The sequence below is a fragment of the Macrobrachium nipponense genome, chromosome 17 (assembly GCF_015104395.2).
Source record: "Macrobrachium nipponense isolate FS-2020 chromosome 17, ASM1510439v2, whole genome shotgun sequence".
Lineage (NCBI taxonomy): Eukaryota > Metazoa > Arthropoda > Malacostraca > Decapoda > Palaemonidae > Macrobrachium > Macrobrachium nipponense.
In genome coordinates, this window is record NC_087210.1 from 51,103,764 (window position 1) to 51,119,127 (window position 15,364).

Consider the following 15,364-nt stretch of genomic DNA (forward strand, 5'->3'; position numbering starts at 1 on the left):
TAGTTTAGCACAGTATATTAATAAAAATAAGTTTCTGGTTAGAATACAACAAAAATTTCGAGGTTATGATGATTTTCAACACCTTTTATGTCGTATTTTTCTATGTTTTTTAGTGATGCCTCATATGCAGAACTAGCTTGGACGCGCAAAGTTTATAACAGTCCAAAAGCGCAAATAATGAAAAAATCATTGATTGTTTCCAGTAATAATAACAAAATTAAGTTTCTGGTTAGATTACAACGAAAATTCCAAGTATCCAAAGAGAGACATTATCCAGTAATTTGATGAGAGAGAGAGAGAGAGAGAGAGAGAGAGATAGAGAGAGAGAGAGAGAGAGAGAGAGATAGGAGAGAGAGGAGAGAGAGAAGAGAGAGAGGCGTCTTGGCAAATGAGATCATTTGCCAATGGTCTTGGGGATTGACGTAACGTTTATTTTCTGAACAGATAGGACAGTGAAGTGTTCGTTTCATTAAACGGCCTCTGACTCATGCCAGTAAATGTTTTGTTGATACTAATAATATAAGCCTATTTAAAGATACGTTTACTTTAATTAGTCTATATGATACGTAAATAGTAATCAATTGTTCTTGTAGCCCTCAAGATTTGGCAAAATCGAAGTATCCAAAGAGAGACATTATCCAGTAATTTGATCAGAGAGAGAGAGAGAGAGAGAGAGAGAGAGAGAGAGAGAGAGAGAGAGAGAGAGAGAGAGAGAGAGAGGCGTCTTGGCAACAATGGTCTTGGGGATTGACGTAACGTTTATTTTCTGAACAGATAGGACAGAGAAGTGTTCGTTTCATTAAACGGCCTCTGACTCATGCCAGTAAATGTTTTGTTGATACTAATATATAAGCCTATTTAAAGATACGTTTACTTTAATTAGTCTATATGATACGTAAATAGTAATCCACTGTTCTTGTAGCCCTCAAGATTTGGCAAAATCACTCCAGGTTGTACAGAAAACTTCAAGAACCAGCATATTTTTATGAAAATAACTCCAGGTTGTACATAAAACTACAGGAAACAACATGTAGTGTAACCAAAGGATTACAAGTAAGGTTTTTATAACTTTTTATTAGTTTAAGACATTTTTCCAACATCATTCCGGCTTAAAGATTTTCGGGTTAACGATTTGCATCTTAAAAATAATATATAATATAAATATATATATATATATATAGGGTTATATATTATATATATATATATTACGTATATATTTTATAATACATATAATATATTTACTATTAAGAAATATATATATATATTATTATAATATATATATTATATAATATTATATTATATATGTATATATTTTATATGTATATATTTAATATATACATGTTATTATAATACTATATATATAATATTTATATATTATATATATTATGTATATATAATATTAATATATATATATATATATAGTTGTTATATATATATTTTATAATGTATATATTATATATATATATATTATATATATATATATATTATATTATATATATATACTATATATTAATATATATATATATAATATAATATATGTATATATTTTATATGGAGAGCATATATATATATTATAAGATATATATATAATATAATATTATATATATATTATAATATACATATATATATATATAATATATTAATATATAATATAAATATATATATATATATGTGTATATATATATATATATATATATATATATATATATATATATAATATATGTATATATATATATATATATATATATATATATATATATATATATATATATATATATATATATATATATATATATATATATATATATATATATATATATATATATATCGTATCTCGAGGTACCACTGTGTATATACATACATACATACATAAATATATATATATATATATATATATATATATATATATATATATATATAGTGGTCCCCTATTCGCAGGGGATTTGTACCAGACCCCCCCGTGAATATTTAGAATCCGCGAATGCTTGGAACCCCCATAAAAACGCAAAAACAGCCAATTTTGTTAGTTAAAATTCAAGAAAAACCCACTTAAAATGTTCATACTTGGTTTTTTTAATAGTTTTATCACAAAAAGTACATTTTATGATGAAATTGATCAAAAAACCAGGAGTTTGTAGATATTTCTCACAGAAAAATACCGCGAATGTGCAAATTTTCCGCGAAAATGTGGGGAAACGTTCCCGAGAGAAATCCGCGAACGTGTGAGTCCGCGAATCCGGAGGGTCCACTGTTATATATTACACACACACACTCATGAATATGCATGTGTATGAGTGCAAGTATGTATACACAGAATATGTTCAAATGTCTGAATCTAGCAGCAGCCAGCAATAATGTCTGTTTTGCTTCATCGTATACCTGGCAGTGTGTACCACCTTACCAAGCTCTCCAATACAGTTTGTTTTGCTCCAACCCTTCAAACAGAAATTACCAAATCATAAGAGGTCTAGAGCTAAGGAGAGGAAGGTTGGTAGTACGTGCATATCAACTTCATGTACCTGGTACTATGCAATAAGTCTTGAATGGTGGTACCCTGTGTACCTCTATACAAAATGTCGGTATAGAGGGGGTTAAGCTAATCTCTCACATGTCCATAAACTTTACATTCACCAATGAACTTGAGTTTTCTTAACATCCTAAAAGAAAGAAAAACTACTGCTACACCATGAACACCTGAGCAAAGCATCCTACCTTTCTTAATTTATCATCATTTACTTTAACAGTTTGGCACATTTACATAAAAATTAGTTTGTTCTTTGTACATGCTTGAGCATTCTTATTAGATTACAGTATTTAGTTAATTATTTTCTTATAGATTATGTGATGTGGTATCCTTCATTGATAATTGTTTAAATATTTTATAAATACAGTATGCATTTATCATAATATTTGTTCCTTAACATTAATTTAGCATTAGTCAAATTGCCACGATTCCTTTTAGTTTGATTAAAGAAACGTATGTATCTTAAGTCTTCACCTGTTTTGCTTAGCTTTACGAGTTGTTGAATAAATTTCTCCCAAGAATGTCATCTCTGTTGCTTGCCAAAGTTGATTAATTCCTGTCTTGCTGTCAATCCATATAACACTTCATAAATTTCTATTAAATGCCTTAAACCAACAATTAAGCATCTTTTACACAGAATCTTGCAAATCTTATTATTAACTTATTATCTAATGGTGTTATCTGTCAGTCACCCAAATTTTTTTAATGGTGAGGATGTCTAATATATACAGAATGTAAGGCTATGCTCTACAAAACATTTAACAAAATAAAAACTTGTTACTGGTGGCTCTTCAGTGATAAAATACTGATTTGGATTTTTTACTCTCAAAAACATATCTTGATTATGAATTTCACAAAAAATTGATACGTAATAGGTACGTACTAGAGAACAAAGCTATATAACAATATCAAAACAATATTTCTTCAGGTTTGTTTACAATAACCAACCAAGTACAAAAATGACTGGCAAGCTTTGTTCACTATAACTATGATAAACTCTACAGCATTTTAACTCGAACAGGGAGAAAACATTACAACAAATAGGTTGATCCCCCTTTCCATCTAACTTTGAAGAGAACTGGGTAAGTCATGATCTAATTAGCAAATGTTCACATACACAAGAACAATAAGATTAAATCTACCATTACACCTTAAAATGCACATAGCAACTCAAAAACAGTATATTTACTTTAATTCTCCATGTGCATAAACAAGACAAATACATACCCAAAGTTTCTGGAAACAGTGAAGGTAGTATGCCCTTTTTATAATCAACAAAAAATTTAGATATCCAACCTGAAATTTCAGTCTACCAAATTACATAACTAGACAGCTACATATGGAATTGTTGCACTAAAACTGTACTAATGAACATGCTTCATTTCTACAAATATACTTTTTTTATTATTACACAAAATTTATATACTACACTATGTAACAAAATTAAAGTTGAAAAGTACTCAAATAAATTCGTTTTGCCAACTCTTTCTTGTAAAGTACACTATATGTACTGCAATTACATTTGTCCTACATTAAATAATAGTGATAAGTATTCAACCTGAAAGTTTCAAAATATATATTAAATTGTGTTACATTACACCATTATTGCATTCAAAACCTTAAATTAATAATTACTTAGATTTGGCAAATTCAGCAAGGATTTTTCCATATACGTACACACATACTCTCTCCCCCTTCTTCACCTCATAGTGCAATGCCAGTGCACTCAGCTCATAATAGGTAGAATTAACATTTGCATCATTGTTTACTGGAAGTTATAGGTGTTCTCTCTAAATTTCAGTATGCCCGTTGATTGTTTGTTTGTTTCTATGGTGTTCAACGGCTTTACGTGACTTCCGAACCATGTCGAGAGTGAACTTATGTCACCATGTCGTGAGTGAACTTATTTCACCAGAAATACGCATCTCTAATGCCTCAATGGAATGCCCGAGAATCGAACTCACAACCTCGGAGGTAGCAGGCCAAGGCCAAACTGACCACGCCACTGAGGCGCTACTTGACCTAAGAAGTGAAATAGGACCTGGTGCTGTGGATCTCACAAAAGACAGAGAGAGAGATTGTTTTCATTACTCCTTTAATGTGCATACTGTCAAAACATGAGGGCCTCAACTATAGATAATCCTATCTCTCTCTCTCTCTCTCTCTCACCATCTTTTTTCACTTTAATATCTCAAAAGTTGGATGGGGTAGGAAGAAAGCATTACACCTTTTCTTCCAAGCTACATAAATCACACTTTTCCTAAAATGATCACATTTACTATGTGTATCATTATTTTTTAACTATGTCATTCACTGTGGTCCATCTGTGTATGGTTTTCATTAGGTTAACCCTTAATGGACAGATTGCTCCTCGGGAGTAGTAATAACAGGTTTGGGGTGGTGGACGGATTGATCCTGTAGATAAACTACATTAAGTGCCATCAATTTTGAAAGAATCGGGCAAGAAAGATGTGCCAATACTTCTATAGCCCATAAATTCCCTGTGGCAGCTTGCACACTGGCTAAAATCACGAGTCTGGCGTCTCAGGACTTCAGTTCTACTTCATACTTGAAGGGAGAATCTACTGCATCTGTCTCACATGAAGTCTTTTTGTAAATTACTCATAAATATACCAAGGAGTTGCTGCTGGTTTTTGTTCTAGTCAGTTGTAAATGTAATTTTGCAAAGAAAAGCTTAAAAAATATTAGTAAAAATTGTACAAATAAAAAGTTACTGAATCTTTGTTCTCTGTAAACTTACATAAATATTTTTTAACAAATATGCTAAGAATTTATTACTGATTTAATTTATCTGTTTTGATATTGTGTGAGCGCTGTAATTATAATTTTACAAAATAAAATTATTCATCAGAAAAGACAAATACATTACTCGACAAGATATTAGTCTGCTTTGCATCAAGCAGCCTAATATCTTGTCGAATTTTGAAGGAACAGAAAAATTATGAAGAAACTTCGTCAGTTCATTAGGGGTGGAGTGTGGACACTGACAAGGCGAGAGCGCTCAGTCACGTGTTTGGATGTTTAATAAGAGCCTGTATATATAAATTTTTTGGTCAGCGCTCCCACCGCAATTTTTGCCTACTACGTATCACTTTATTGCCCCCTGTGGCATGGGCAAGACAGTGATTTGAGTAAACAGATAAATAGCAGAGATGAGTATGCCATTGAAGCAATTTGGCCTTAAAGAAAAGCAGATATCCGATCAGCTGGGTGGGAGGAGGCATTCAATTCGACGCTGCATTGCCAGATTTAACAAAGGTGGTAACCATGAGATTCCGTCTCAGAAAAAGCACCCTGGTATGCCTAAGAAGACTTCTGATCTAGGTTTGACTGTTCTCAAGCATCAATTAGAAAGTAATTGACGCTTGAGAATTGCCTAATGAACTGACAAAATTTCTTCATAACTTTTCCGTTCCTTCAAAATTCAATAAGATATTAGGCCGCTTGACGCAAAGCAGCCTAGTCTCTTGTCGAGTACTATAAGTTGGTAAAGTTTATGATTGTTTTGTAAAAGGGGCCCATAAGGGGTTGTAAATAGTCATTTTCAACTTGTGGAAGGTAGGGAAATCTTTATTTTTTTCTTTCACCATGTGCATTTGAATATCTTCCTCTCTCCATTGATGTGTTTTTTCGTAAATTTGCTGACCTCAAAGTTCTTCCAGCAAAGGGTGCTGCATATCAATTTATTACTCCGCTTCTAAGGGTTAAATACCCTAGCGGCAACAAAAGAGGCATTACACATCCTCTGTGACCCAACCTCAGCTTAAAATAATTATTTAGTATGTACTAGTTTAAGCCAGATCACTGAGCTAATTTATTTAGCTCTTACATGGCTGACCAGAGGGACTTACTTATATTAACCCTTAAACGCCGACTGGACGTATTTTACGTCGACATTTTTTGTCTCTCGGGTGCCGACTGGACGTATTTTACGTCGACATTTTTTGTCTCTCGGGTGCCGACTGGACGTATTTTACGTCGACATACAAGTTTTTCTGGGCTCAGCTCGTGTCGGCCTATGAAAGGATCCTTAATATCATTCTTTCTAGGCAAAATTAATCTAAATCTTACCAGAGAAAAACAAAATTAAGAAAATGTCAGTAAAACTGACTCGCTCACTCTATAAAAGAAGTGTCGGTATGAGAATAGGGGCGAGTGGGATCACTACCACGAGTCATTCACCATTTAGACCTTCCAATCCAAAATCCCCACTAGAGAGAGCTGATACTAACGGGTGATGCGGCCGCTACTACTACTACTAAGGACGCCACGGACAGCAGCGCCCCTAGCGGTCATCCTTAATATTTAGCAGTACGCGTTGAACACATTTTTTCACGTGTGCCCTTTTTCACGGATTTATCACCACCTATTACCATGGAACGTGCTGCCATCGCATCGGCTAAGTTAAGTGCCTCATAAGTAGTATTTTACTGTATTTTAGTCTTCCAGGAACCAGTATTTTCCTTCTAATAGGTTTATACGGTTTCCCGGTCGGCTAGTGGCGGCGCCATGCTGCCTCATGTCTAGAATTCCCGGTCTTCCATACTGGGACTTCTTGTACTTATGGGCTTACTATATCACGTTCATCGTTTTTACATCGTATTTTTAGCTAGGTTAGCCCGCCTACCATCCTCTTAGTTTGGTATTTAGGGCTATTCTGTATTCTGGCCCAGCATCCCAGCTCTTGCTCTTCATCGGCTATCGCTGGCTCCGAGTAGTCCTCTGTTCCTCGGAACAGTTTGCCTCCTCCTGGGCTTCTTTTTCTTTTACTAAAAGTGTCTTTTCCACCTGTTATGATGTAATTTTAGTTCCTTTTTGTTAGGGTGTTAGGCTAGCCTAGGTGCATGTCCCATGTATTGGTACAGCCTGGTTCACGTGGCCCTCCCTTGGTTGTGTTCCTATCGCGGCTTAGGCCACTGGCGGCCACGTGTTCCACCGCACCTACCCTTCCCCTTCCCTCCCTACAGGTATAGGGAGGGGTCTGGTGGACCCCTTGGTTGCTATGACAACCTCAGTAGCCTTCCTCCCTCCTTCTCTGAGGAGGCCAGGGGTTCCTCCCAGCTGGGGTTTAGGGCGACCACGTGTTTCGGGTACCGGGTCTCCGAGCGGGTAGTTGTTGAGACGGGGAGGAGTAGGCCACCCCCCCCTCTCTCTCTCCCGCCGCGTCACGCCGGGAACCCCCCCCCCCCCCCCCATTGCTCAGTCCCACCTTTCTCCCACTGTAACGAACGGAGCCTCCGCTGCAGCTGGGGCCCCTTTGGTTATAGTTCGTCTGGCTCCGCCAGCGGGCGGGGTGGTCACTACTAGTGGTCTATTGCTTGCCTACTATATCCTGCCTTTTTTCCCGCTACCGGAGGAGAGCTTGCTTCTTACCCGGGCACTCTTCTAGTAAGCGAAAAGATTTATATATATATTTCGTTATAAATATAAGGATATACCCTAATTTTACGATGAATTTTAGTATTATCTAACTGTGGTATACCATCTCCGTCGTGGTTTCATAGCTCACCACCACACCTGGTTGGGTAATTTCTCTTGTCTCCGGCGTAGCCTTAGACAACAACCACCTTGTTACCACACGTATTATGGCGGGGCTCTGGTTTAATCTAACTTTCTCGCTCCGGCATGCAGCGGAGCAATTGTTAGGCTGTAAGTGTTCTCCTGATACTTATGTATCTTTCCACTTACAGGCTACCAACTGTCAGGTCCTGGGGTGTAACGCGACGCTGTACGACCCCTGCGCCCACGATGAGTGCAGGTCTCACGCCCCGTGTGCCACGACCTACAACGCCATGATCGTCTGGCACCCTGAAGCCTGCACCATCTGCTATGACCTGGTCAGTCAGCTGGTGGGAGGGGTAAGTCGATTTTAGACTTCTTTTTCGTATTACTAATAACACTTAGTCTTAACATTGTTTAACCCCGTCCCCGCCGCTAGAAGCTTCATTTCGCCTTCTCTTTCAGGCTGCCGCCGTGAAGGAAGTCGCCCTAGCAACCCTGAAGGCTTGGGTGGGCGGCTTCGGCAAGAACGCCGCCAAGGGCCAGCCATACATCTTAGACAAGAAGCTGGCCATTCAGATCTTCCCCGGCGGCAAGTCAACAGGATATGTTGACCCCATCTCTGCAGCCCCTCTCATCGCTTCTATCCAGCAAGAGGTGCAGCAGTCGTTAGGGGCCGTGGCCACGCAGGAGACGGTCCCAGATGTCGCAACCCTGGACCTTAATATTGAGCCTATGGCGGTAGGTGCAGAGGATTTGTTAGTTGAGGTAGGTGTGTCGGGTGCCCAAGGTCTTTCCTTGGGCGCTCCTGGATCTTCTCCTGTCCCTTCTTCTACTGCTTCTTTCCAAGGCTTTTCGGGATCTGAGATCCCTGCCCGCTCTCCCGCTCTCTCTGTACCCCCAAAGGTGAAGGGACAGAGAGAACCGAAGACCCTCGTTAAGACGACTTCTAAAAAGTCGTCTTCGTCTTCTTCAGCTAAGAAGTCTTCGACTTCCTATGCTGACGCGGTGAAGGCTAAGCCGAGCTCCTCACACTCCAAGAGCTCTAGAACAAGGCTTCTAAGGAGAAGGCTCGCGCTCCTGCTGAGCCAATGCCTTCTCCGGCCTCCACCGCATCCACTCCGGCAACGCCGGTTGGAGTAGCGGGACCGAGCACCTTTGATCCCACTGCCTTCTCAGCAGTGGTGATGCAACAGGTAGGAGAGATGGTCGGCTCACAGGTCTCCGCCCTCGGAACCAAGTTCGAACAGATGTTCGCGCAACTGTCGAACACTTTGAATCAGTCGGGCCAGTCCATCCAAGATCTCTCAAACAGAGTTAGAGAGAATGAGGACCGAGTAGCTGGGCTTGCTCAGGTTCCTTACCCAGTCTCCCCAGTAGCAAGTGCTGGTATTCCCCAGCTACCTCCTTATGAGTCGCTACCAGCCTTCTCCATGGATAACCCATGGAGAGTAGCCACTTACGCTCCATTCAAGGACGGTATGATCTCTGTCCCGGAGTGTGGAACTCGAAGGATTGAGGACTTAGAGTTTTATCCTCCGGGATTGACGCAGCCTTTCATTGGGTATGCTAGGCTGACCGCAGCGGCGCTCACTAGGGAAGACAAGATCACCAGAGAGCATGTGCTTTATAGTAGAGAGCACGCTCAGCGGGAATGGGTTCACTGCCTTGAGGACTGGGAGTGTACCAACACCAAGCTCCAGGCTTTCAAGAGTCCTTTTACTATTTTTGCGACGGAGGAGGAGGCTTCTCTTCCATTCGCTACCAAAATAGTGGAAGCGACTCTTCAGGCAGTCCTCAAGGATGAGCCCATGCCACAACTGAGGGAAGCGGAGTCTACTTCTCCGCTCTTCCCAGCTTTCGGGGAATTGTGGGAGAACTTGCCGTCCACTTTCACGCTTGGTAAGCTCAAACCGGACTGTGCAATGGACCAGTTTGGTGAAAAGCTTCCGAGGCTGCCTGATACCTTGATTCAGGCAGAGTTCGACGCTCGAACTAGGTTTGGCAGGTCCCTCAATTCTTTGATCATTACTGAGATGGCTGCTTTATCGTATGGCACAGAACCTTTATTTAAGATTCTGGCCAAGTCTCAGCTTCAAACGGTTCAGACAGATGCTTTCGACTTCTTCCTACCTAGGAGGAACTGTCGAAAGCACGTTCTGCAGGAATGCACTATTAGGCACGAACCTAATAGGCTCCTGGCTTCCAGCATGTGGGGGGCGGACCTCTTCCCAGAGTCCGCGGTGAATGAGGTACACCATGAGGCTGCTAGGCTCAACCAGAGCCTCAGAGCTAGATGGGGTATCTCCTCTAAGAGGAAACAAGAATCCGCCCCCGCTGCTGGTAAGAAACCAAAGAAGGCTGGTAGAAGATTCCAGCCTTACCAGAAACGTCAGCAGCAGCAGCAATTCGTTCAGGCCGTCCCAGTTACCCAACAGGGACAGCCTGCAACTTCAAAACAGACTCAACCCATCCTCCTTGTGTCTCCTCAGTCGCAACCCTCGACCTCTTACGCACTCTCGCCGGCCTTCAACCCTGTTTATGAAAGTCAGGCTTATCCTCCCTTTTCGGGGCAGGCGAGAGGTAGCGAGCGCGCAGGCCACTTTCGCCAGCGTGGCTCAAGTAGAGCGACAAGAGGTAGGCAGTTCAGAGGAGGGCGGGGAGGTCAACCCGCCCAACAACAATGAGGCTCCCCAGGATGGAGGGAGGTTGTTCCTCTTCCGTCACAGGTGGGGGTTCAGCAATTGGGCACAGAGCATAGTGTCCAAGGGATTGGGTTGGAGTTGGATCAAAGATCCCCCTCCAATCAGATCATTTTATCAGGAACCGTCAAAGGAATTGACAGATTATGCGAGAGAACTCCTTCAGAAAGGAGCTATTGCGAGAGTCAAGCATTTAAAATTTCAAGGTCGCTTATTCAGCGTGCCAAAGAAGGCTCAACAAAAAGAAGGGTAATCTTAGACTTGTCAAGGCTAAACTCTTTCATCCGTTGCGACAAGTTCAAAATGCTTACCATTTCGCAAGTAAGGACCTTACTTCCTCGTGGAGCCGTCACATGCTCCATCGATCTTACAGACGATACTATCATATCCCTATAGCCAGGCACTTCCGCCCATTCCTAGGGTTCAGACTAGGAAATCAGAAATTCTCATTCAAAGTGATGCCCTTCGGTCTGAATGTAGCCCCCAGGGTATTCACAAAAATAGCAGAAGTGGTAGTTCAACAATTGAGAACTCAGGGGATAATGGTAGCAGCATACCTCGACGATTGGTTGATCTGGGCACCAACAGTCGAGGAATGTCTCAAAGCCACGGAAAAGGTAGTTCAATTTCTGGAACATCTAGGGTTCCAGATAAACAAAACGAAATCCAGACTTACTCCAGAGTCTCGTTTTCAGTGGCTAGGAATCCAATGGGATTTGTCTCCCACAATCTGTCAATTCCAGTGGTCAAACGCAAAGAAATAGCCAAAGCTGTGAAACAATTTCTCAAATGCAAACAAACATCAAGGAGAAGCCAAGAAAGAATCCTAGGTTCTCTTCAGTTTGCCTCCTTGACAGACATCCTCCTAAAAGCAAGGCTGAAGGATATAAACCGAGTTTGGCGATCGAGAGCAAACGCCAAATCTCGAGAACAAGCAATTTTCAGTAATTCCACAGATCCTTCGCAATCAACTCCGTCCATGGACAAAAGTGAAGAACCTGGCCAAACTGGTACCCCTCCAATATCCCCTTCCGGTATTAACCATTCACACGGATGCCTCCCTGTCCGGTTGGGGGGGATATTCTCAATTCAAACAAGTTCAGGGGACTTGGTCAGCTCAGTTCCGCCAGCTCCACATAAACGTTTTGGAAGCAATGGCAGTATTTCTACCCTGAAGAGACTTCTTCCCCCGAAAAAGTCTCATCTAAGACTAGTTTTGCACAGTGCAGTGGTAGTTCATTGCATCAACAGAGGATGGGTCCAAATCCAAACATGTGAACCATGTCATGATAGCCATCTTTGCCCTAGCAGACAAACACAAATGGCATCTGTCCGCCACTCACCTGGCGGGGGTAAGAAATGTGATAGCAGACGCTTTGTCCCGGTCGGTCCCTCTGGAATCAGAATGGTCCTAGACGACAGGTTCATTCCAGTGGATATGCCGGAGAGTCCCAGGTCTCCAAGTAGATCTCTTCGCTTCACAAGCAAACCACAAGCTCCCTTGCTATGTGGCCCCCAACCTGGACCCTCTGGCTTATGCCACGGACGCCCTGTCGCTAGATTGGAGTCAGTGGAGAAAAATTTATGTTTTTCCTCCAGTGAATCTTCTATTGAAAGTCTTGAGCAAGCTGAGGACTTTCAAGGGACTGGTAGCGCTGGTTGCACCAGACTGGCCCAAGAGCAACTGGTATCCTCTGCTTCTGGAATTGGGTCTCCGACCTCAACGGATTCCCAATCCCAGGCTGTCACAGGCAGTACAAATGAGGACTGTGTTCGCTTCCTCAGGAATTCTTCAGACCCTAACTTTATGGACTTCATGAAGTTTGCGGCTAACAAAGATGCTAACATTGATCCACAAAACATCCTCTTCCTAGAGTCAGATAAGAGAGAGTCAACTATTAGACAATATGACTCTGCTGTTAAAAAATTAGCATCCTTCCTGAAAGAATCAAACACTACAAACCATGACAGTTAACTTAGCTATATCCTTTTTCAGATCCTTGTTTGAAAAAGGTTTAGCAGCTAGCACTATTACTACGCATAAATCGGCTTTGAAGAAGATCTTTCAGTTGGGTTTCCAGATAGATCTGACTGAATCTAACTTTACGTCTATCCCTAAAGCCTGTGCTAGACTTAGACCTTCTCAAAGGCCTACTGCAGTCTCATGGTTCTTAAATGACGTCCTCAAACTAGCATCAGATACTGACAACTCGTCGTGCACATTCATAATGCTCCTCAGAAAGACGTTATTCTTATTAAGCCTAGCCTCAGGAGCTAGAATTTCAGAACTGTCGGCTCTATCCAGAGATGCGGGTCATGTAGAATTCCTCCCCTCAAGAGAAGTCCTGCTTGCTCCGGATCGTAGCTTTTTAGCTAAAAATGAGGATCCTCTTGCAAGGTGGGCTCCTTGGAAAGTCATCCCACTTCCGCAAGACCCTTCTCTCTGCCCAGTATCAACTTTAAGAGCCTTTCTATCTCGCACATCCTCAAGATCCTCAGGTTCTCTCTTCATGAGAGAAAAAGGTGGTACTTTATCAGTAAAAGGTATTAGACAACAGATCCTTTACTTCATTAAACAAGCCAATCCTGATTCATTCCCAAAAGCACATGACATCAGGGGAGTAGCCACCTCAATTAACTACTTTCAACATATGAACTTCGAGGATCTTAAAAAGTATACTGGATGGAAATCTCCGACAGTCTTTAAACGTCACTATCTAAAGTCCTTGGAATCTTAAAATTTTCTGCAGTAGCAGCGGGAAACATTGTTTCTCCTGATACTGTATAGTAGTCATAGTATAGATCCAGATCTCCTTCCTACCTACCTCGTCTAACATGCCTCACCCTATCGCCATGCTACTCAGAGACTCTAGCCTTAGCCGCTGAGGTCATATTAGTGGTTTGTCCCTTATTTTCTTGCTAGGGACATCCACACTTTGTACTTATAAGGTACTTCAGTGTCCCTACCCTTATTTTTATGCTAGGGTAGGACACAATGTGTTTGTATATTATGTAAATACTTTGCTTAAGTGAATCTGTTTTGTTAACTTACATTACATTATTGTATACTACTATGTTTATTATAAGTTAGTTTTAAGTACTTTTGTTGTTGGCTCTCTTTTTTATGCCATTGTTTAGCATAAGTTAGCTTTAAGTACTTAACTTGTATTCTGTATACCTGATTCACTTATATTATATATCTATTTTTACTACTGTTTTTCATTTGTCCCTTTTTCCCATCTTGCCTGTTTCTCTGGTACTCTTTCATAGGCCGACACGAGCTGAGCCCAGAAAAGGGATTTTGACGTAGGAAAAATCTATTTCTGGGTGATTGGCTCGTGTCGCCCTATGAAACCCACCCTGTCTTGCTTTTCCCCCCCTGCAGGGCAAGATGTTCATAGATTAAGGATGACCGCTAGGGGCGCTGCTGTCCGTGGCGTCCTTAGTAGTAGTAGTAGCGGCCGCATCACCCGTTAGTATCAGCTCTCTCTAGTGGGGATTTTGGATTGGAAGGTCTAAGAATGACTCGTGGTAGTGATCCCACTCGCCCCTATTCTCATACCGACACTTCTTTTATAGAGTGAGCGAGTCAGTTTTACTGACATTTTCTTAATTTTGTTTTTCTCTGGTAAGATTTAGATTAATTTTGCCTAGAAAGAATGATATTAAGGATCCTTTCATAGGGCGACACGAGCCAATCACCCAGAAATAGATTTTTCCTACGTCAAAATCCCTTTTTTAAAAATTCGCGGAAAAATACTTTTAGGTCTACCAGCCAAAAACTCTTGAATCACGCGCCTTGGGGGATGCTAGGAGTTCACGGATCAAGGTGTTGTTTTGTTTACAATCGTTACGCAGGCGCGCAAGCGCAAATTTCTTTCTTGCCGCACTAAAAAGTATCTGTGACACATCTCGGAAATTATTTCGTCACTTTGACATAATTTTTGTACCATTTTAAATTAGCCGTTACATGGAGTATTATATTTGAAAATGTGCGCATTTCTATGAAGAATACAACAAAAAAATACTCATGATTGTAGCTTTTATCAGTTTTGAGATATTTTTATATAAATAACGATAAGTGCCAAAATTTCAACCTTCGGTCAACTTTGACTCTATCGAAATGGTCGAAAAACGCAATTGTAAGCTAAAACTCTAATATTTTAGTAATATTCAATCATTTAACTTAATTTTGCAACTAATTGGAAGTCTCTAGCACAATATTTCGATTTATGGTGAATTTATGAAAAAACTTTTTCCTTACGTCCGCGCGGTAACTCTTCCGAAAAAATCATACATGCGATTGTGGTAATGTTTGCACCATTTTAAATTAGCAGTTACATAAAGTTTTATATGTGAAAATGTGCGCAATTTCATGCACAATACAACTAAAAACAACCCATGGTTGTAGCTTTTATCAATTTTGAAATATTTTCATATTAAAAATGATAAGTGACAAATTTTCAACCTTCGGTCAACTTTGACTCTACCGAAATGGTCAAAAAACGCAATTGTAAGCTAAACTGCTTATATTCTAGTATTATTCAAGCATTTACCTCAAGTTTGCAACAAATTGGAAGTCTCTAGCACAATATTTCGATTTATGGTGAATTTATGA

At 40.4% G+C, this 15,364-nt stretch overlaps 1 protein-coding gene across 4 annotated transcripts in view; it reads right to left on the reverse strand.

The window, feature by feature from the left end:
• Nucleotides 1-15,364, reverse strand: part of LOC135196214 (5'-AMP-activated protein kinase catalytic subunit alpha-2-like) — a 253,287-nt gene that overhangs the window by 83,630 nt on the left and 154,293 nt on the right. For 2 of the 4 annotated variants that reach the window (XM_064222843.1, XM_064222842.1), the window contains exon 10: nt 2,999-3,088. The exons of the other annotated variants lie outside the window; for them this stretch is intronic. In XM_064222843.1, the coding sequence (XP_064078913.1) occupies nt 2,999-3,088 (90 nt within the window). The remainder of the gene's footprint in view (nt 1-2,998; nt 3,089-15,364) is intronic. 4 annotated transcript variants of the gene reach the window in all.